This window comes from Labrus bergylta, chromosome 5 (assembly GCF_963930695.1).
Source record: "Labrus bergylta chromosome 5, fLabBer1.1, whole genome shotgun sequence".
In the NCBI taxonomy this organism is placed as follows: domain Eukaryota; kingdom Metazoa; phylum Chordata; class Actinopteri; order Labriformes; family Labridae; genus Labrus; species Labrus bergylta.
In genome coordinates this window covers 4,755,540-4,778,307 of record NC_089199.1, presented here as the reverse complement: position 1 = coordinate 4,778,307, position 22,768 = coordinate 4,755,540, and the positions used below count along the sequence as shown (strand labels likewise).

Genomic DNA, 22,768 nt, shown 5'->3' with positions numbered 1-22,768 from the left:
GTCCCAATACACGTATACTGTATAGTATTCATAGGCCTAAAGTACATCAAATTAAATTTGGTATTTAAAAGCATTTACCTAAGAATTCTCTACTACCTGGTACTTCAACTCTACTGCATTTCAGAGGGAAATTTTTTATTTTTTAATCCTTTTTTTTAAATTAGTTAATATACTAAACATAGGAAGAGTTACCTATGGTCTTGTGAAATATCATGCATTGCAATGGATTAAACCTCTCAGCAGGAAAATAAATATGATGCTAAAATAGCAAAGGCATAAAACATATGGCTGCGATGCTCTATGATCACAGTGATGAAGGAGAGAGATGATCATCCTCAGTTAACGTCATTCCTGGTAGTAATGTTCAGACAATGACACCAACTTTCTGGGCTCAATTCCGAGTTAAAGAAGCGCTTGATTTGATCAAAAATTGACCCTAATGTAACGGACTGATATAACGCATAGTACTTCTACTTCTACTGTCTCTTAAAAGTGTATATTTAGGCTACTTACTTATTAAAAATCCACTGAACCAGAGAACAGCCCAAGCCTGATACTTCAGAAAAAAAGAAGAAAGTGAACCCTGACCCACAGTCCCATCAGGACTTGTAAGATTCAGGTGAAGTGTCAGAACCACAGTGGAAACTCCCTCTGAGCAGGATGGAGATCTGAACCCTGAAGTAGCTCAGTAGAATAGTATGCAAAACTGATTGACATCTTTTAGATCAGTTACAGGAAATAAAAGCCATGTTTATGTCATGATGTGATCTTTTCTAGTTTTGTTTTTCAGTGTTTAGTGTTTCTGTATGTTCTAGTGTGTTTTGTTCATTCTTGAGTTCTGTGTGTCTTCAGTGTTTCATGATTTAGTTTTGTAGTTGTCCTCAGTGTTTCTTGTCTTGTGTTCATTCCTTCCTCTGTGTGTTTCCCTCCATTGTGATTGCCCTCATTGTCTTCACCTGTGTCATTAGTCTCACCTGTGTCTGATTACTCCCTTATCTATTTAGCCTCAGTGTTTCTTCCCTTCTGTGTCAGTTCATTGTATGTGTTTGTTGGTGTCATTTGTTGCATGTCAGTTTACCCGTGGCGCCTTCTCTTGTTGGATTTTTTGGAAGTAAGTTTTTGTTCGCCTTTTGGTTGAAGAATAAATAGTTTTAGTGAATCTTGCCTCTTTGTTTTCACGATCTGTGACAGTTTATCCACAAACACAAGGCTTATCCATGGATCTAATCTGTTTTTCTAATCATGGCGGGAGGTTGTTTCTCTACTTTAATATGATTGTTTGGGGAGCTTTGATAAGAAAAAAATGAAATTAGAGTTGCTGTTTCACACGTCGTTGAGATTTTTTTATCATCATCAGATTCAAATGATGAAAAATAATTACACTTGGATCAAATATTCACCACTCTGAAAAGTTTGTGCCAGTTTGTCCTCTATTGTGATGATTCTGCTGTGAGGTGAAAACGACATAATGAAACTATCTTTATTAGTGTTGGTATCCTCTGGCCATGCATTTAAAACAGAAAATGATTAAACCCATAAAACAGACACTTCATAGGATACAGAAGCTGATTTAAAAAAAATGGCTTTTAATCGTTTTCTTTCTGAGATCTTAAATTTATGAGTTTATTATTTTGAGGCTACAAATGAGGAGTCAGTTCATTATTATTAAGGACTTTTTTCTTACCTTTGAGTTTCGTGCAGTCACCTGTGAAATTGCAGCCAGTGATTTTCCTTTAACAGACTGATCTTAAAATCATCTCTCTCCCTTTGTTAGAAGTACAGTCTGAGGCATTAATTAATGAGAGGAATTACTTGATTTGACATTTTCAGATGAAATCTGTTTCTATTGTTAAGACGTAGACCTTTCAAACCTTTTATTTCTCCTTTAAAACGGGTTGATTATCTCATGAACTGAAGGAAATATTTCTTTCTGATGTGACTTTCACAGTATGGAAGAGTGGACACTTGGGTGTCGTCCTGCTTTGATTGTGTATACCACCCAATCCCCCTGGGAGGAGAAGAGACCATATCGTGAGGAGAGACAGAGAGGAAGTAACAAAGTGCTGATGGACAGGCCATTGTGGACGAGACAGAGACCCATCGAACAAGATGAATCACCTCTCACCTGGGAGAGTGGAAAATAAACCCATGTCGAGCATAGCCGGCCTTACTGTTGTGCGGGAGTTAGCGGGTAATGAGAGATAGCGCTGCCTGACAAGAGTGGCATCTGCTGCTTTTTAGGAGCCACAAGCAAAATACAAACAAGTGCTGAGAAGAGAGTCTCTGAAGTCACAATACAGCCAAGGTGAAACTTAATGATGTGTGGCTGCAAGTATTAGAACGAGATTGAATTAGAGGAGCAAAGAAATGAAGGAGGAAGTGAAAGCTCATGGCTGAGCGAGAAATGATCTTTGGAAACCTGAACATTTGCTGTAAAGCTATTAATGTGTAGCAATGGAGTATACATTGGAAGTATCCTACACACATGGTCTGGACCTGATTTTTTTGACAATTTGTCATGAATTGGGGCTATACAAAGACTGATTGATCGATTGATTGACAACATGCACATATGAATTTGCACCTTGCTGCAGTATAACATAGGTCATAGTCATAAATATCCAGAGTCCTTGTTCTTTGTCCTTAACCGACTTTATCCCACATTAAAAATGAGGCCTTCAGAGGAGCACTCTGCTCAGTTGTTATTCTCTCCATGATTTCCCCCACAAATATGGCAGTGCATCCAAAAGCTGATGTCTCCTGTGAGATAAACTTCTGTAATATTCCCTGCATGTACACAAACCCCCGGGGGGGCATTTACTAAAAAGCAAAAACAAGGATTGCATCAAATACACACCACAACAGTGACATTGATCTCCTGCCAGGAGTGTGTCCTCCTTGAGGAAATGTTTCTTTTCCTTGGGTTGCTGAACATTTTTCAAAGGAAAAAAGAGTCATTTCTCAAGTTGACACTTACTCTAATATACCAAATGATGTAGGTTTTTCTTCTGATGAAAGTCTCATTCTGATGCAAAGGCAAACGTGTTGTGGTGTTTTTGTCTTTATTATTTATGGGGTTGTGTTGTTCCCTCTGGCAAAGTGTTTTAGATATGCAATTGTCTGAGACTTCCCAGCTGATGCACTCTCCCCTTTTCTACAACATTACAGGCAACAAGTGTAGCTCACCTAATGAAAACCTTGAAGTGTTCTAACATATTCACAAGACAACACTTTAAAAACACTCTCAACATCGAGCATGATAAGGGCATGAAGTCCCCTCAACAAGGCACTAAAGCAACTTTTGTGTTCAGGTGGAAATGTTGTGACACTTGTTTTTGTGACACTCTGTGTCTGATCGGGTAAAAAACAATCTCAAATATAAAAAATGCAGTATAAAGTAACGGAGCAGTGTCAGTCATACATCGGCCGTTGTCAACAGACTGTTGTCATAGAGATAGTACGGACGTGCAGCGCTTTTCTTCTCGGCGCACAAATGCCTCATGCAAACACACCTAACACACAGCCAGCGCTTTTCTGCCCGGAAAAAACACTACAGTAGGTGGACTATAGGAGCCTAAATCATGTCCTGGAGTATCTATCGTATTATTTTACCACAACAGCATAACTCTCCTTTTGGAGCAGACACACATACCTCTATCATAATTTTTTCATCTCCTTTAAAGGTTAAATTGGCTTTAATTGTTGCTTCTTGGGGGAATTTCATACTTTGTTTTAAGTGTTAGAAGACACTTTACAGAGCTCATAAATTGAAATGTACAGGAGAGGGAAGATTATATTAGTTAGAAAATGAACCTGGTCATCAGTGTGTGATAAAGACTTCACATTATATTCATTATGTCACAATAATAGCCCTATTCTCTCATCCATTGAAAAGTAATAAACACAAGGACATCTTATTTTGAAATGAAATGCTGGCTACATGTGTTTTTCTCAGTTCCAGAAAGTAAAAAAATTACTTTGGATTCAACAAGCTTATCAATTGGTATCAGACTGGATCAAATTGAACCTGATGGTTCTGTGTATAAATGAATCGCCCCTGTAACGGATCAAAGCTCGAAAGAATAGAATCTGATCGAATCATCTTATAAAGGAAAGATTCACTCCCCTTGTAAATACTAAGGCTGATATCTGAAAATCCAAACACAAAATGTGGGCTATCTTTAAAAACACAGCCATTCAGTATCAAAGGCACTGAGAGCTAAATCGTCTTTTTCTAGTCACAACAACAGCCACACATGAAATGAGCCGATCAAGTAAATGCAGCAGAACACAGTCTTGACAGGTTTGACCTGTCGTCAGCCAACACTGTGATCTCCTGTTGCAAAGGTTGCAGTGTTCAGACCTTGGTGCACTGCAGGCTAATGTTTGTGCACATTAGGGTACGGCCCCCTGTTGTATTTGATCAATTCCTAAAAGATTTGTTCTCAACGAGTTGTCAATTTTTCCGCACTCTCAGCAACATACTCATGATGGGTGGTAATTGCTCAAAAAGTCACAGAGGCATCTGTACTTTAAAGAATCAGTGTCAGTATTGATCTTTTCACTATAGTCTGAATCATTGTATGGCCCTAGTTGACCTCATTTCTAAACAGAAACAAACACATACCTTGAATTTATTTAAGTAACACCCAGGGTTGATTTTTGGTTTAGAAATGTAAGGGTGCTCAGCTTTTAAAAAGATTGTGACATGCAGATCTGTTTAAGTCTTTAATGCTCCCGCTAAAAACTAATTACTACTTTACTATATTAGATTAAATTAACTACAATAATACGTGACATGTTTTACATCACAAAGTATGTTTTGAGGAGAATGAATTATGGAATATGCTGTTGTTGGATATTGCATTTTGCATGTCATTGTCATCAACATATAGTTTCATCTGTGGGATTTTCCATTTCATTGACCTGCCTCCCAGAAATCAGCAGTACCAGTGGTGACTGTAAATAACTATGCTCACATTATTACAGTACTCAGATACAATTTTGAAATACAAATGATTTGTTCAATACTTTGGTACTTAAAAACTTTAAAAAAAAAACGTAGAAATTATTATTACTAAATTTCATTCAAAATGATAGATGGAAATAATTGAAGATATTAACAAAACATGTCTCAGATTTCAAAAATCTGGTTGGGCACTTGCCCCTCATATTACAGGGGTGCTGAGATGAAATGTAAGTGTGCTTCAGCACCACTAAAAGGGTCTAAAATCACCTATGGTTACATCTATTCTCTCACTAGTTAGTAACAACATCGTTGTAGTAACACTTATGACAAATCAACCAAACCTCTTGCTGCCTCTGGGACCTTCAAATTTTGTTCAATCTATGATTATAAATGTAATACTCTGTGTTTTCTTTGGAATACTTATCCATTTCACTGTTTTGAATATTGTTACTTTTCCACTTTTTATTCTTGAGATGCCTTGAATGGAGTCTCTCGACCAATAACAGGCTCTGTCAACATTTCAACAACCAGCAATTCTGTAGCAGATTTTCTGTTTCAGCTCTGACCTCACAGAGGCAGCAAGCTAAAAACCTGCTCTCTCTTGCTCTTTTGACCGATTTGGGAGCTTCAAACAGATTTTTGTGCTCTCAGTAATACCTCCCAGTGGCATTTTTCTCTACAAATAAAGCATGTTCTGTCAGAACTTTGGTAATCAGAAACCTCTTTTAGGGGAAGAGGTTACGGTGAACAGTTGCTATGATATTTTTGCAAAACTCACTTGCCCAAAAAATAGTATTTAAAAAAAATATTTTAAAACAGCACAACTGGCCTGTAACGTGACCACAAATGAAAGCAGTTTAGGTTGCAACAATCACAAAAGAAGAAATACTAGATGGACTTATTAGTTTACAAAGTAATAGAAAGTCTGAAAAGGCTTTTTAATAATACCATCATACCATTGCCTCAATACTCATTCCCTCTAGATTTACAGTGAAGGATGCTTTGGTTGGAACTGTATTCCTTTGTGACTGCAAGGTCCTATTTGTTGAACTGAGGCCAGTGTCCTTCTGACTGAATGCAGCTTTGGTCATATTGTAAATTTAAATCCTGGCTTTCTTCCAACAAAGAACAGTTTCTTTCACGATCATGGTTGTTGCTAACAGGCTTTGCTCTTCTTATCCCAAAGACCATCAGCAGTTAAAGTAACCAATGATTCATCATCATGTTAACTGTCCCCACAGAAGACCATGTAATATTGTGCCTAATTGTGGCCACCAGTTTGTATCAAGGCTGTCCTCTCCCCTGGGTCATGCTGCTTCAGCATTGTCCTCTGGTTTCTATTTGCAATCTATAGTGAAGGCTGAGAGAGCAAATGAGTACCTGGAGATCATGCTGCAGTGTTTTTTTTTCTCCAGCCATGTGGTTTTATGGTGTGGGCAGAATGTGAGTTTTTTACTCCCTGCAGTCTGAGAGTCCCTGAGAGTCAGACAGGTGTCAGAGAGAACAAGCTGCAGCAGAGAAGTCTTTGTGACGGCACTCACATTTATTTATTTATTTATTACCTCTGAGTACATCATGTTAATGGAAATCAATAGTGTTCTTAATGGTTCCACTTGGTGTAGAAATTGTTTGGCCAATAAAAAATGAATTACAAATGATCCACCATCTCAGTTCCAATTTTGGGCATATTGAATACGGTTAGGGCTCCTTGCCTCACAGCGAGAAGGTTCCTGGTTCCAATCCCTGTTGGACAGAGCCTTTCTGTGTGGGTTCTCTCCGGGTACTTTGGCTTCCTCCCAAAAGACATGCTTGTTAGGTGAATCTAAATTGCCTGTAGGTGTGAATGTGAATGTGGCTGGTTTTCTCACTCTAGATGTCAGCCCTGTGATTGATTGGTGTTGACTGGTTTTTTAAATCTCATATCACATTTCCTCATGTCCTCTCTCTTTGGATTAATTTCCTTGTGTCTCTCGATGCATCTCTCGTGGGAGGGACTTATCGACACAAGGAAAGAGGTTGGAAAGCATGGTTGCAACTTAAGAGCCTTGTGATGCAGCCCATATCTCGACGACTGAGCCAGGTGGAATATGGGGGGAAAAAAGAAAATAAAAAGTTTTCTGGTTAGTAAAGGGAACATCAGCAAGAGACTCTCAGATCTCGAAATAAATCGTATCTATTTCTTATTTTAAAGAACAGCATTAGAAGAAATCTAATGTGTTGCATTATCATGAACTCAATAAATGATCTGACATGTAAAGTCTTCCCTCTGCAACACTCATAACCCGTCAACTGTCAGCTGCTTTATACGTCCAACAAACAGAACTGATAACACCCATCGCTTACAGTGATGAACATCTCTGCTTATGTTTGTTTAAAGAGTTCCTCTGAAGCTCCAGAGTGATGATTAGACAGTCATTTATCTACCAGTCTTTATTCATTTCTTCAGATCCCTGCAGCTTTGCAACATTTGTTTTTTGAGAGTGATTTATCACTCTGTTTACATAGAGAGCTGCTTCAATAGATGCTGATCTGTTATAATGACATTATTTATCTGCTGAAATCAAGCAGATATGAGCAGAAACACCCTCATATTTTGATCTGGAACCGAGGCCTGTCAACGCTGTTACTCACAGTTTATGTGCTCCGCTCTTATCAAAGTCTGTGCGTATCCTTCTGAATCACACATCAAAATGAAAAGTGACTGCGCTCCTGTTTTATTTTTTATCTCAGCAGGTGCATAAGTGTTGTGCTACAAAAACCAACGTTTGAACTACACAGTCAGATTTTTTTTTCTATTTCACATCTCCCTTTAAAAATATATATCACTTCATTACATAGATCATTACGAAACCATCTGTTCTGCTTCAAAGGTTTTTTTTCAGCTTTCATTCTGAATCCCACAACCCCATGCATGTTTTCTGCAGTATTTCCATAGCTGGTGTGGGTCAGCATGCAAACACAGGTTGTGCATGTTTTTGGCATGACTGTGTGTGTGTTAATCTGGCTCAGGCTGCTTCGTGTGCCACACAGATGTTTCCTGTGTGGCAGTTGGAGGGAATGAGTTAGAGGGCATATTTCTGCAAACGTGATGTGATTATTCGTTATATAATTAGTCTTTACTGTTGGTGTGTCTGTGCGCTGTTGTAATAATATCACAGGCATGCGTCTGTGGAAAGTGGAGTGAACCACATGAGTCACAACAAGGGTAAAGGTAGTGCTGCGAGAATGTCATGTTAGATTGAGAGGGATACAAAATAGGAATCATTGCAAAATATGCAATATAAATACAGATAATATGATTTACAGTTGTTTTGGACACTTTGAAGGGTATTTTAAACATGTTTTATAGACCTGACTCCCAGCCATGAAAGATTACTGGAGAACCGATAAACTATTCGGAAGAGCTGGTTAAATTCCCTGTCAGAACCGATTGAGAATGAAAAAAGGAGAGTGGCCTGTAGTGCTGCCTTCTCACTGCTGCCCTGTCATCTGTGGCTCTCAGCCTGGGGCGCACAGCAGATCAAGGCTCTGACACTAGCAGAGTGTGACCGACCCCCTGTGTAAATGTGACGTCTTCGGAGGTCAGGCTGAAACAGAAGGCAGTGCACTAGCTCCTGTTTGAAAAACAGTTTCATTACATCCGGATCCACTTCAGTCATATCAGCGTCCACTTATAAACGTACGCTGATATGTGTCTGGTCATCTTTACACCTGTCTTTATCAGCTGTATAGTTCTTTAATCCTTTTAAATGCCTTGAGAATTATTGAATCTCATATATATTATGTTAGATGCTTACAGCATCTGATACGTACTGAAATTAATACAAATGCCTCTATTTGAGCTACAAGAGCAAACAGGACCAGAAGCAGTTTTTGTATTTGCCCCTCACACCTGCAATGGGGTAGATGTTAGACGAGATGATGCAGCTGACACCACACTTTTTATTTATTTGTAGATCATGTTGGAAATTTAAAACCTAAAGAAAGATGAGTTTTTTTTGTGTTTGTCAGAAAACACTCCCTACACATGTACAAGAAGAGATCAGCAAAGAGATGAGATTTTCCCTTTGTCCACAGGAGGCGCCAAAAGCGACATAACAGAAAGCTCCTCAGCTTTAAAGGCCTTAAATGAATGCTTGTAAAATAAGTCCAAAGGAAATACATTCACTCTTGTTAAAAAATAAATCTTTCTGTGTGTTCATCTTACTCTATATCATTTTCATCCTGACACAAAAAACAAATTAATTAATTGTTGCAATACTATTAGAAGTATTTTCAAGTGCTAGTATTTCAAATACAAAGAAAGCTCCTTCAGCTAAACTGAAATACACAATGATATATCGCCCCCCCGTGGTGTATCGAACTACCAAACTCCATTCAATCTGCAGAGTCCCTTTGCACCTTTAAGGAGAAGCTAAAGACCCAGCATCTACACACTTAATGATATTGATGATATTGATGATGATGATGATATTTAGGATGGTTTTGATGCTGATTACAACTCTAAAGGAACAGCTATCCATGCTGTGCTTTGCTTCTGTGCACTGCCTGTGTGATAAACCTTAATTCATCCCACAACGGAGATATTTAGAAATGGGGCTGATCAGATTTAAAGATGTTCTTTTGCACTCACTGGCGTTGTTTCCTCCTCTCTAGATCCTTGCTCGTGTGTTGTTCTTACTCTCTGATGTACGTCGCTTTGGATAAAAGCGTCTGCTAAACAAATTGTAGAATTGAAGAATATATCCACTTTTGTTTAAAACAACCTGTGCAGACATAATCACAGACATATTGAGCATCATGTAGTGAAAATGATCAATACTTTTGGTCGGTGTAAGATTATCTTGCAATTCAAAATAATGGGATACGATGCTCTGTCAGCATTTTCCCCACATTCAGTGGCTTTGCAGGAAATTAATCTTCTATACATTAATGCCATAAAATGAACACAACATCATTTGTATGTCTGTAAGATAAATGGTTTGCAGAACATATGGGCACATTAGGCTAATCTCCTGCAGGAATTTTTATTACATTTGAGGTCTATACTGCAGCTTGGAGAACACGGTGGATTATTCATGTCTTAAGTGTTCGAGCAGAGTAAACTATCCATTTAAAGGTTGTTCTCTGTCTGCTTGCGTTTGTCGACTCAGTGAGCTGTGGTGGTGTTTAGCTGGAAGGGAAACCAGCATATTTTCATCTCACATGATTCAACACATGCTGTCTCCTCTAAGGCCCTCCACAAACAAAATGTGCTGGCCAAATAACATACGCGACCTAATTAGTACACAGTCCCTGGGCTCAGCACTTCCCTCTCAGAGTGAAGTTATGACCAAATACATTTGGCTTGACATGGACCATTCTGTGGCAACAATTGCTCTCAATTAGACCCTTCAACTCTATAGAGATGTAGCAGCTGGAATTAGCATATTGCACCACGGTATGGAAGCGATTAGTGATCAGAATTCAAATGATAAAGCTAATTTGAAAATTCAATTCTTTTTCATTTTCAGAATATGAGTGTATTATTTGACTCGAAAATAAAATGATGATTAATTTATCTAATTTGAATTTTAGTTTTCAACTTCAAAAATGCACATTCTTTGACTAAATTAAAATGAAGAAGAAATTTACATTTGTTTTATCATTTTGAATATTCAGTCATCCAGTTTGCATTTTACTTTTACTCTCTATGTATGCATATTGTATGATATAATTCAAATGAAAACTAAAAGGTCTTTGGCTTTTCGTTTTCAAACTTGCCGTGCTAAAAACTGATCATAATTCAAGCCAACTCCAAAACGAAATGACAAAGTGGACGGCGCAGGAAAGTGACGTCAGACTCCAGCTCCCAGGCAGGAGAACGTAAAATATTTACAGTCTATGAGGCGAGTGGGCAGAACGCGCAGTACGATGGGTATGACAGAATATCTTGATACAGACCACGTTGTGGAAGGTGGAAAGTTTATGTGCAGCAGCAAGAGAACAAAACTAACCACTCAGTGAACAGGTAGCAGAGCTATGCTTGAATAACAATGTTATGCTTGCTGTTTTTATGGCAGCAGGAACACAAACAGATCAAATTTCATGAAGAAACAAACTGAATTTTGAGCTGTAGAAACATCACGGGGAGCAGGCTGGTGGGCAGGATTAACCAGGCTCAGTCTGTCCTCACTATGTGATTACTTTAGTTCATAAGTTTAGTGTTTGGTGAAAGAAAGAGGTCAGAAAAAGAAGCGGTTCACTATTTTCATTTAGCTTTTGAGGAATGACCAGAAATCGTAGTTCCAACATTAATCATCCTTAGTGAGCATGTCCTCTATTCTCAAGGGAACCCGTCTACCTGCATATCTCATCACTGATAAATCATTTAGTTGAACTGTTTTGTCAGGTGATCAGTCTTTAAAATCCACACGAGGGCAGTTCACTTTTTGTCAGTTCAGTGCATACACAAGCAAGTAAGTCACATTTGTTTAACAACAAAGCTTTTTAATCAAATAATGAGACGGTTTATTATCACAAGCAATTAAATCTAGGGGATGCTGAGGGCTCCACTGAGCCTTTCTACAGTCAGCCTGTAATGGATATCCTCCTGTGGTTTTTAGCTCTTTAATTGCCTTCTCACTGGAAATATGTGGCAACAAATAATCAAATTTTAGGATTAAATGGAACATCCAAAAAATATAGACGTAGGCAGGGGGCAATTCTGTAACCTTTGGGGGATGTTTTGTGCATATTTGAGAGGGGAAAAAAATACTAGAGCCACACTGACAGTATATATTGTTACCCAAGTAAAAAGGTTACAAAAACAGGCCAAACCAGGTCTAATATCCCAGTCCAGGGGGAAGAGGGCAGAAAAATGTGTTTTCTTGTTCAGGAGAAAAAACTACCAAGAGTTGGCCTCATTCACCAATATCGATAGATTTGTCTTAAATTTGTTAAAGAACAACCTAAGTCGGTTTCATGATGTGTTCTGCAACAGGGGAATTGTTCACACCTGTGTGCTTAAATTGATAAATGCCATGTCCTTGTAAACTTGAAGCTCATCCATGTTTTTTTCCTAATTAGCACAGATAAACACCCTGAGACTACAGGGATGGGTGCACACTTCACACCAAGAGGCAACCTCCAGGGTTGAAAAATTGAAACCAATGCAGAAGTGCAGAATCTGCAGATCCCCGTTTGGCTGCTTTAGGGTTTGTTGCAGAAGCCCTGAAAGTCACATACACACCCCATTAAAAAATGCATGTTTTTACAGCAGAAATTAACTTGTTTATAGCCTGGTTTACTGCTTATGTCTCTGTCGGCACACACTATACAGTGGGTGAATTTTTAAAAATAATGATCCTGACTTGATGGGCATGGTGTTGCTGTTTGACAGGAGGCTTAAAACCTACCTCAGCTCCAGCTCTTTCAGGGTAATTATGATGAGACAGTATTTCCATCCTGGCGATCACCATCAACAGGCTTCCAAAACTCCCTGCAGTAACAGATGGGTGACGTCACTCAGGCGTCGTCCACTGTTACTTACAGTTTATGCTGAAAAAGTTGCACTGGATAAAAAGAGAGAGAGGGAGATGTCAGGAATGCCCATATTAAAATCTTCAAAATACAGAGTACTGGAAACCAAGTTATAAATATTGAAGTAGCTGTAAAGGGGATGTAGTTCTGCTCAAAATGAAATCCAACAGGCTGACGTAATAATAGGATATTTATACGGTCAGTAATGGATACAAAAAAGAAACTACAAACAGATAAATCAGACTACATCACTAGTTCAGACAGATGATGGGCCTGCATCATGCTTTAATCAGAAAATGATTCACACCAGATAAGTAAAACTAGTTTTATACCTGGGGGGAAAATAACTGGAAACAGCCAAGAGATACTGGCTGTGTCTCATATTTCTTCAAAATGAATGTGACCTGACATTTATTCTGAAAGCTGACACTAAAAAAATAATAATGTAATGGAACATCAGATACATTTGTCCAGGGTTTCTTTTTAAGAAGCTGCTGAAAGAGGTCCACTCCGTCAAGCTGAGTAGTGATAAGACCTAACTCACAATTTAGTTGAGAGTTTTTTGGCCGTGAATCATACTTTGCCCACCAAAAGGCAGCAGCAACCTGAACCTCTCTTATGCCGCCGTCTTTCCCCACAAGTCACTGCTAAGGAGGAGGCTTCTCTCGCAGCTTGACACATTTTCAACTGTCGCATCAATGTTTGAGTGGGCTAAGAAAACATGTTATTGGCTTTAGATGACAAAAGTTGTTCAGGTTTGTGGTTATCTTCTGACAAGGATGTGACTCATTCTCATCATGTGTATTATGGGGATCGTATGCATTCTTTGCACACAAAGGTCTTAAAAGATTACAAGCCTTTTTTATTACAATGGATGTTTTGTCTTTTTTGCACCATTTAAATGTTTACAATTTAGAGATTACTAAAACAAATACTAGCACGACTCATACACTGCAGGGCTCCAATATTCCACAAATTGATTTCATTTGCCCTGCAGTGTGCGAGCGGTCTCTGTCTGTGTTTTAGTGATTTCTTTGCTCGACTCTGCACCATGCCCTCTTTGGGTTTGGATGTGCGCCTTTTATTGATTATTGTACAACTTAGAGATTGCAATAACTAAAAAGTGTTGCACTTTCTCAGCAAACCTCCCACTGAGTTAAAAAAAATAAAAATAAAGAAACACAAAGAAATACCAGAAATTAATCTGAAAGTTAAAATTCTTGTAAGTTTGTTAAATAAATACATCAAAAAGTATATACTTCCTGTCCACTAAACTAAAATCCCTTTGAACTTAGGGTTAGGGTTCCTGCTTAGAGAATGTGAGCTGCATAGAGGTTCAGATGAACTTTTGGCTGAAGTTTTAAAACATCATGAAAATGTTTTTTCTACTGAACTCCACTGAATGTTTTCCTTTGGCTGATTCATTTAAAGTTTAAAGGTTATGAGCTCGTTATTGTCAGAGACTTATTCAGAGACAAACGGTAATATTTATCATCGAAGTATTCACCAGTTATAAAACTGAAAAAACCCTTTAATATTACAGATTTAGTGTTAGTGAAGTTGAAGTTATTTATTTATTTTCAACAATTTCCCTCCCTTAGTTCGATGTCATCACCCACCATAGCATCCAAATGACAACATCTGCTCTCAGAGGTTTGGACATGTTGGTTGCAGATTGTGCTCGTGGAAAAGCCAGAGGAGCTCCTGAACCGCAACAACAGGAAACCTAGTGTTTATAACGCTATTGTATTATTTCAGCTTTTGTTGAAACACTACATAATGACTTTATTCCCAAATCATATAATTTTTTTTGATCAATATTTATTCATTTGCTCCAAAGTCATGCAGCCCAGCTGTAACCATCAGGCTTGTGGCAGAAGTACATTTATCTCCATAAGATATTTTAGCATTACCATTCTATTTCTTGAGTAAAGTAAATATCTTTATGGTCACAAGAAGTCTGTTTTCCTAAGAGTCGGGCTCATATGGATATATCCAGGATTTCAATTCGGTCCAAGAAATTGCTGATTGTATCTTCAAAGTGTCTATAAAATGGTAATATGAGAGTTTTCTGATAAAGGATTATGGGTTTGGGGCCAGGGAGTAAGAGGGAATGGTATATGGTATATTGGGGGGGATGAATAATAGAGTGGTAAAAACCTGATGAGGTATAATTATGCTTTTCCCTTTCCAACAATAAGCAGTATTGTTTTATCTGGCTTGTTAGTACACACTGATGTTCACAGCAAAGTGTGCTTCTGTTTGTGTTGTTGCTGTCACTAATTGTCTTATCCTTTGCTCTGTCAGGTGGCATCCCCTTTGTCCTGACTGGGGAGTTGTTTGAACAGTCCTATCGACCCGCCGCCTTCATGATTGCTGGCACCGTAAACTGGCTGTCCAACTTCGCCGTGGGCCTCCTCTTCCCATTCATTCAAGTGAGTTAGAACGTCTTAAAGCTGTTTGTGTGCACTTTGTATCAGATTTGGGGGGTCAGCTTTTAGAGTTGAGTCAGCTCAGGGCAACAGCATCAGCAGTCGATCAGACAAGTCGATCGGCCGACTGTCAGCGAAACCGAGCTAACACCAGCCGTGAACGGCTCTTCAACCTTTGCTGTCTATTTTAGTGTGTCAGTGGTAATTAACGCCTGCTGCGACCGCCCGGTATATAAGTTTGGAGCAGATTTGTTTTGGCTCATTAGTCAAGAGACCTGTTTTCTGACACTTGTAGTCCTTTCACATAGCATTACCTTATATTTATGCAACCAGGTGTATTTTTGCCTCTGGTAGGGTCACTGATCTTTTCTAATTTACAAGCTTTTCCAAATAAGGGTTTAAATTAATGATCACAGAGTGCCTGACTCAACATGCACTGTTATGTTCCTTTTTTCATCAAGGGGAATATCCATACTAGATGATACAGACAAGTTGTAACAGATTGTCTCTGCTGAAACACAGTGAGATGATAATGGAAAAATTCAACTACTGACTTATGCAGGGAAGCTTCCTTCATGCTGCTCTACTCCTCTCAGCTCCGGTGCATGGTGCTTTAAGGTCAGACCTGACTTTCAATACGAGACATGAAAAAAATAAAAATAAAATCCAGCCTATAAACCAGTGTTATCAAGACCTCGGCTGAACGAGCAATGAGGAACAGCAGCGAAGCCACCAAAGCTGCTTCCACCATGAATTTAAAAAAATATATATCAGCAAGGATTGCTGGCACAGTTTTTATTCCTCCAACCCGTGTGAGGTGTACAGCTCATTATTATCCGATATTGGCAATAAAACAAACCTTCAAAGGGTTGAAACATTATCTTTAGCCAGGTCATCATGAGAGGAACACTCACCCTGTGAAATCATTTGATCACAGTTTTAGAATCAGAATCAGGTTTGTTGCTCAGGTTTACACCAAAACAAGGACTTTGTCAAAACAATGAACATAGAAGATCATTTTAGGCTTAAGGGAAACAGTTTTTAATAAGAATGGAGAAATCCACCTTGAGGATGATGATCCATGTTTTTTTTAAGGAGTGGAGAATAATAACACTGACTAAGAACAGCCGATTAGTGCCTGAAAGTGAAATACTTTTCCTGGAAACAGCATGGTCCTCTTTCATCTTCTTAAACCCGACTGCTGCTGCAGGGGGCTCCACATTGCTGCCTCCTCTCATTTTACCTCCCCTATTTTACTCCCCCTCTTTACTTTGCCTTCTGTATTTGGCTTTTTTTCCTCTCCTCTTTACTACAGCCTCCATTACGTTCTTCTTTCCTTTTTACGCTCACTGTCGATCACTTCACGTTGACTTGTGAAGTACCCTCCTGGAGTACATTGTGTTCTTTGTAAACTTTTGGAACAGGGGTTTGGTGGCATTAGGCAACATTGCTTTGTTCCATTTTTGAGCACTTGATGGATGTGCCCTGCATTATTTTAGAGGGCACTGCACTTAAAACTAATGCAGTGGGCACAAGTTTTTACTTTTTTAGTGTGTCTCCTAAAAATGTGGACAGAGACAAGTCACTTATGCGCTGTGTCTGAAACCTCCAGTTTACTATAATATGCTCTATAAATTGGTGCAGGGAGAGGAACTTTTGCTTTAACAGCTGCATGATGAGCCCTCAAATTGGATGTATTTTTTTCCTGTTCACAGGGACCCTGCTGATGCATATTATACATATATAATACGTCTCCCTTTTTATTGGTTGGAATCTGAAATCCATTGCCATTGTTTCCTCGTTAAAAGCAATCTCATTACTGGAGGTGAACAAACACAAACACACAGCAGAAATAACACTATTAACTTTTGTTCTCATTGACATTATTACTGTTCGATATACTCCTTGAAATTGTATCTATTTGAAGATTTCAGATGTATAAAATTAGAAAAAAAAACTGCCAAACACTTCAAGTAGCCGACCAAGGCCAACGCAATAACTGTAACTGTATGAAATGATTGCTGAGTTAGTGTTTTCAACACCAAGGTTAACATTGAAAAGATAAAATCCTGCACACCACTCTTGCTCGGCAGCACCAATTGATTAGAAAAAACCACAACGTTTCGTTCCCTCTGAACCTTTGTCAAGTGTGATAAAAAAGAAGTGAAGGAAAAAAAGTGATTCTAATGTTCTCCAATACATGTAGCAGCAGAGGGGATGATGTAGACCCACATTGAGAAGATGTGGGAACTAAGAAACCAAGCGTTACCCCATATAGACTCTCAGAGTGGGGAAAGCCTTTTCTTTATTTGTTATTTTCCTGTGAGAGGAACAAAACACGTAAATCCTGCCCACTGTACGGCCTGTTTCACGGCTACCTACTGTAGGAAAACAATGATGTCCTGACTGGGGAGTTGTTTGAACAGTCCTATTTTCAGTCCACGTTTTTTCTACATTTAAATGTTTAAATATGAATTCAAAAAGGATCACCTTGTTTTTTTTGGATACGGCAAACTCCACAGCACTCCCTAAATCCGACTTGCTGTGACCTGAACATTCCCAACGATGAAGTGAAGACAAGGTGAAAAGAAATGCACACATCACAGCAGTGCTTGATGAGGTTTTCTGCCAACTCACTCTCACTCTGATGCAATTTCTGTCTTTCCTTTAAATCATGTTTATCTCAGTCTGTGTACTGTTTAGTTTTCACTTCATGTGCCCTCTCAAATTAAGTTGATTTCAATCCTTTTTTGTTGTTGGTGTCACTTTGACCCTCTATTACTTTTTCTCTCTGTTTTCTTTTCTTTTTTCCACCAAAGTTAACAGACTGATGTAAGGTTTGCCACACTTCACTCTGCAGATTGATACGATAATAGATAAGCCCTCTAGAGTCTCTGATCAGAGCTGCATCTGTGAAGGTCTGTTTTTTTTAGTGCAGCAGTCACAGAAACAAGCAGCTATTTAATACAGTAATAGTTTATTAAGAGTAGAAAATAATTTGCCTGCTGTTACACTCATTATAAACATGGTCCACTTAGTGCACCAAGTGTGGATTATTTTGTTCCCATCATGCCTGTATGTGGCTTGGTATAGCTTCCTGATTTAGCCCCTCACATCCAAGGCCAGAGGGTTAACCATTGGGTAAGGATGTTAAATTCTTCTGTGTGCCTTGAATACAAACTGTGTCCCTCTGGAAGTGTTCGGGGGGATATCAGGCTGGGAGGCTGAGACATACAGCAGTGTGGGCAGTGAAGGTTCATTTGTGAAGAAAATGTATCCACAGTGGCCTGCAGGTACATTATCTCTGCCAAACCTGGCTGACAGCATGCAGGTTCAGATGCTTTGCTCAGGACTTGGGGTCTGCCTCTGTGTGTTTGGCTCTTGGGAGCCAAGCTCTGTGCAGTGACATGAAATGTGTGTGCTGTCCCACAAAGCCAGCGTGCAAGCTCTACATGGAGAGTAATGTAAGGGGGGTGAAGGGACTCATTATTATTCATTTTCTTCCTGCAAGCCTTGGAAAGGTTAAATCAGATTTAAATTATTTGACACAAAAAAAAACCTTTGCAATCTGGATGGAAGTCTAACTGGATACATGCAATTTGCAGCCCAATCACGCCGCCACTAGTGTCATTGTTTGCCTTTTAAATTACTCGGAGGCAGTATGGTGCATGATAAGCAGCTCATTTGTGTTTTTCTGTTATATTTCTGCCAACATTCTCGCATTAGCAGATTCTGCATTGTACTTTCCACAATAGAATCTTGTTTACAGTAACCTGCAATAAAAATCAGTTCATAAAGCGGATAAATGAATTTGGGTGGAAGATAGGCTTATAACAACCAGCATCTTCAAAAACAAAATGTAACTGTTTAAAAACACTGATATCAACACCTACAGTTCTATTTTTCTTGCAAGCACACCCTCAACAAGATCCAGGTACAGCATTGACTTCAATGTGACTGGTTTCATTGCAGCTGTGTGGCAGACGACAGCTTTCAACAGGGTCACAGGTGTCTGGATTTATTGTAGAGAAAGTGCACGCCAAATGAGCACTCTGGAGCTGGATATTCCCAGGAGGTTCCATCCATAGAATTGGATGCAGAGCTCCCATTTGTTTCCCAATCACTGAGTACCAGAGTGAAAACCATTTAGCTTGCTGGGTGAGATTGCTCACCATTACTCCAAATTGACAAAATGTTCCTATAAGGACATTTTTTATTTTCATTAATAATTCAGACTTTTTAAAAGGCCACAATTTTACTTCTCCACTTCCCACAACGTTGCAATTTAACATCCTGTAATAGTGTTATTCAGTTGCAAAAATCAATACAAATTAATATTTAACAGCTGCTGCTTATAATAAATACAGTACGGTGCACAATGGGGAAGAAACAATTGGGAGTTTTAGATGAAAGGACAAACATGTAGGCTAGCACTGTAAGTATTTTTGTTAATGCCATGTATCAAACAGGAATCAGAGCATGTACATAGAGCTGAACAATTCACATTAAATATGACGCCCTGTGCTACTTGTTGGTATTACTGATTATTTATTTATTTTACAGGGATTTATTTCAATGGAATATAAAGAAGTCAAGAAACGGGTCTACACTTGGACTTCATATGATCAAAATGGCTGGGCTGTAGTGAAAAGCTTACATTGTCAACAGAGGACAAAAACACTAACATCATTCAGTTTATGATCCACCATGTGCAAAACCCTGAGCAAAAATTCTTGCAGAATTTTAAAGGCCTGTGTGTAACCCATATAGGGAAGCCAACATGGCTGGTTAGAAATTTAGATACACAATACGGAAAAAAAGTACTCACAAATATATTGAAGGTCATTGTCGACAACACAGTATTAACACAACAACAAAACAGGGTTGTTTCTCTGACCGATACAGACGTTGGATGATCAGGACCCTCATAAATGTTCATTAAGAAATTAACAGTTTCATAAAAATACCAGCATAAATAACATTTGTATTCCAACACAAATGCCCTTTCTTAAATCTTCAAAAACCTTGTTGTTGTAAGTAAAGTTTCAGTGAAAAATAACTATGAGAGATCAGCATTAGTCATTGTTACCTTGCAGTTAACGAGTAAATACAGAAAAACATCAGATGTAAATATAATACAGCCATAGCTTTCCTATCTGTCTGCACACCTTATTTGTATGTCCTGATTAAAGAAGTAAAGTTTATGTTTATTTGTACCTAATTTAACACTAATGATTAGCTAAGACCAATGATTTGATACACCTTCATGTGCAGTATGTGACAGACCTTAATTAAGAGGTTCACTTGTGAAAGGTCATTTTGTTTTCTACTCTGGCCTGCCTGCTTTGAAATGCTGCAGTGATGGATAAGCAACTTATTTTTGCAACTACAGGGACAAGTGGGTAAACAAATAGTTTGTCAGTGCACTCTCCATAAGTATACATTATTACCCATTTCTCCTGACCTTGAATTCCAATTGTTTAGGTCCAAATAGTCTCGTCAACTGATCCTACTTGTAAGTATCAATATAGGAATTAGTAAGAATTTGTTTGATTTAACCAAATAACCTGCATTAAACATGTCTGTATAGTGTTACCAATAACTCCAAGATATTGCACCAGTTTACCATCATAAGAACCATCATAAGAACCATCACAAGAACCATCATAAAAACCATCACAAGAACCATCACAAGAACCATCATACAAAGATCACAAGAACCATCATAACCATTGCAAGAACCATTATAAGAACCACCAGAAGAACCATTGTAAGAGCCCAGGCAACACAAGAAGAACATGAGCTTAGGCGAAGAGGACCAGAGATTTAAAATAATGTAAGCAACTAAAAGAGATCAATTAAATGAGCTAAAAACAAATAAAAATAGACAACAGCTATTAAAAGGTAATAGCAATAAAAGATGTGAGGACCATAAAAATGGGTAAAGAAACAATAATTCAATTGATAATAATAAAAAGAGATAAAGGTAGATATATACATGTTACTAAATGAGAGCATGACAATAGTACTATTTACCCTGATCACAATACAGCTTTTCTTTTTTTCTATTGATTAATTCAAATTTGAACTAAGTTGTACATGTTCCATGTCATATTTACGTTGTCAATACTCTCACTTTTCACAATGCCAATAAGGGTTTGCACTCCTTTACTACTTCTTTGTGAGGGAAACAAAAACAATGTCTTTGATGAATCAATATAAATGAACCACAGTACAGAGGGATAGAATATGTGAATCTGTGCAAATACAAAGTAAGGGTGTGAAATTGCAAAAACAGCATGAAGGAATGATCCGCTCTGCAGTGAAAATGAGCAGAAAATGAGGCTGAAAATGAGTGCTATTATGTGCATTTTTTTTTGTAATGAGCTTAATCAAGAGAGAAGGAGAACAGTGTTTTTTGGGGGAAAACAGCTTGTTACTAGTACATGTGCTGTTTTTTTACTCTCTGTTGGGTTCCTTTCCTTCTCTCTGTGATGTTTTGTAGCAATCTTTGTTTCCCCTGCAGGCATCCTGAATACATTCCTTTACACATAGTGGGATTGAAATGATTGCAATGTGCTTTGACGTCACTGTACATTGATCATTAATGGATAACGAATAGGTGCTTTTAACCTGCGAAGATGATCTATGACATGGAGATCAAATGGACTTTCAGTTTATTTCTACAGAAAGGTACATTTCTAAGGTAACTTTGATGGAATACCTCAGCTTAATTTTTTTCATGAAAGGAAGGTACCAAAGGCAAGGGATATATGTTGTAATTGAACTGCAAATCAATATGAAATTTTCCGTTTGAATTGGTCACATCCAACAAAACTGGCTCTTTATTTTTTTCCTTTATGTCTCCTTTTTTTCTCAAGACAACATGTACCCAACCTTTATGTTGCTCTGTAGTGCAGTTCATTGTTTCTGTTTGTATTTTTCCTGTTCGTTCTCTCTTTCTCTCTCTCTCGTCTCTGTCACACTCACTCACTCACACACTCCGATAGGGCACAAATAAAGTAAGGCTGGTGTTTGTACTGTTTGTGCTATAAATCAACATGTTTTTAAAGGATAAAAAAACATCTTTTCCAGGTTTATATGCATGTTTTTGTTTACCTTTATCTTCTGTGCTACCCTAGACCTTGTACATGCAATTGGTTTCCTAAAAACATAAAGTATTAGAGGCTGCATGCTGGTGCATTGCAGGGTTTCCCTAGGTCTTGAGGTGTTTTTTTTTTCTTAATCTTTCCTAAAACGATTGTTTCCTTAATCGATCTCATCCACAGTGAGTAATGCTGCTTCTGCTGAGAGAGTCACGTCTGGTTTTATAGAACTTGAAACATTTCCTGTAGAAACTGACAAACCCTAACAAACAGAAAAAAGCAGATATAAAGTGTGGAAAGTTCCAGCCAACTGTCCCTAAAAAGCACAAAAAGACTGTTTCTATTGAAACACGCTCATCAACAGACCCTACAGCCCGCTCTCTCTCTGCATTTAAGAGCAGCTTACATAATATATTTTTTAATGTCAGAGTACAACAAAACATACAAACAAACTTTTGTGTCTACTTGGGGGCTGTAGAAACAACAAGGAAAACGTGACCATCTTTTGGGAACGTGACCATCTTTTGGGAAACCAAATGACCAAATGATATAAAACACGAACACAGTTACGTCACCTCTGAAGGGGTTTTGAAACTAAACATATTGGAAATGCTGAATTTACCAACTTTTGATCAATACAGAAACAGAGAAAGATGCAGAGCTGAGGAAGGCCTTAAGGCTCCTGACAAACAGCTAGTGCTTCCACCTCTCAGTCAACGAGTGTCCTCGAGTGTCTGCTT

The 22,768-nt window shown here is 38.4% G+C and overlaps 1 protein-coding gene across 5 annotated transcripts in view; it reads left to right on the top strand.

The window, feature by feature from the left end:
- slc2a9l2 (solute carrier family 2 member 9, like 2) overlaps window positions 1-22,768 on the top strand; it is a 119,854-nt gene that overhangs the window by 74,916 nt on the left and 22,170 nt on the right. For all 5 annotated transcript variants that reach the window (XM_020647931.3, XM_065954592.1, XM_029280070.2 and 2 more), the window contains exon 12: window positions 14,798-14,925. In XM_020647931.3, coding sequence (XP_020503587.1) covers window positions 14,798-14,925 — 128 coding nt within the window. The remainder of the gene's footprint in view (window positions 1-14,797; window positions 14,926-22,768) is intronic.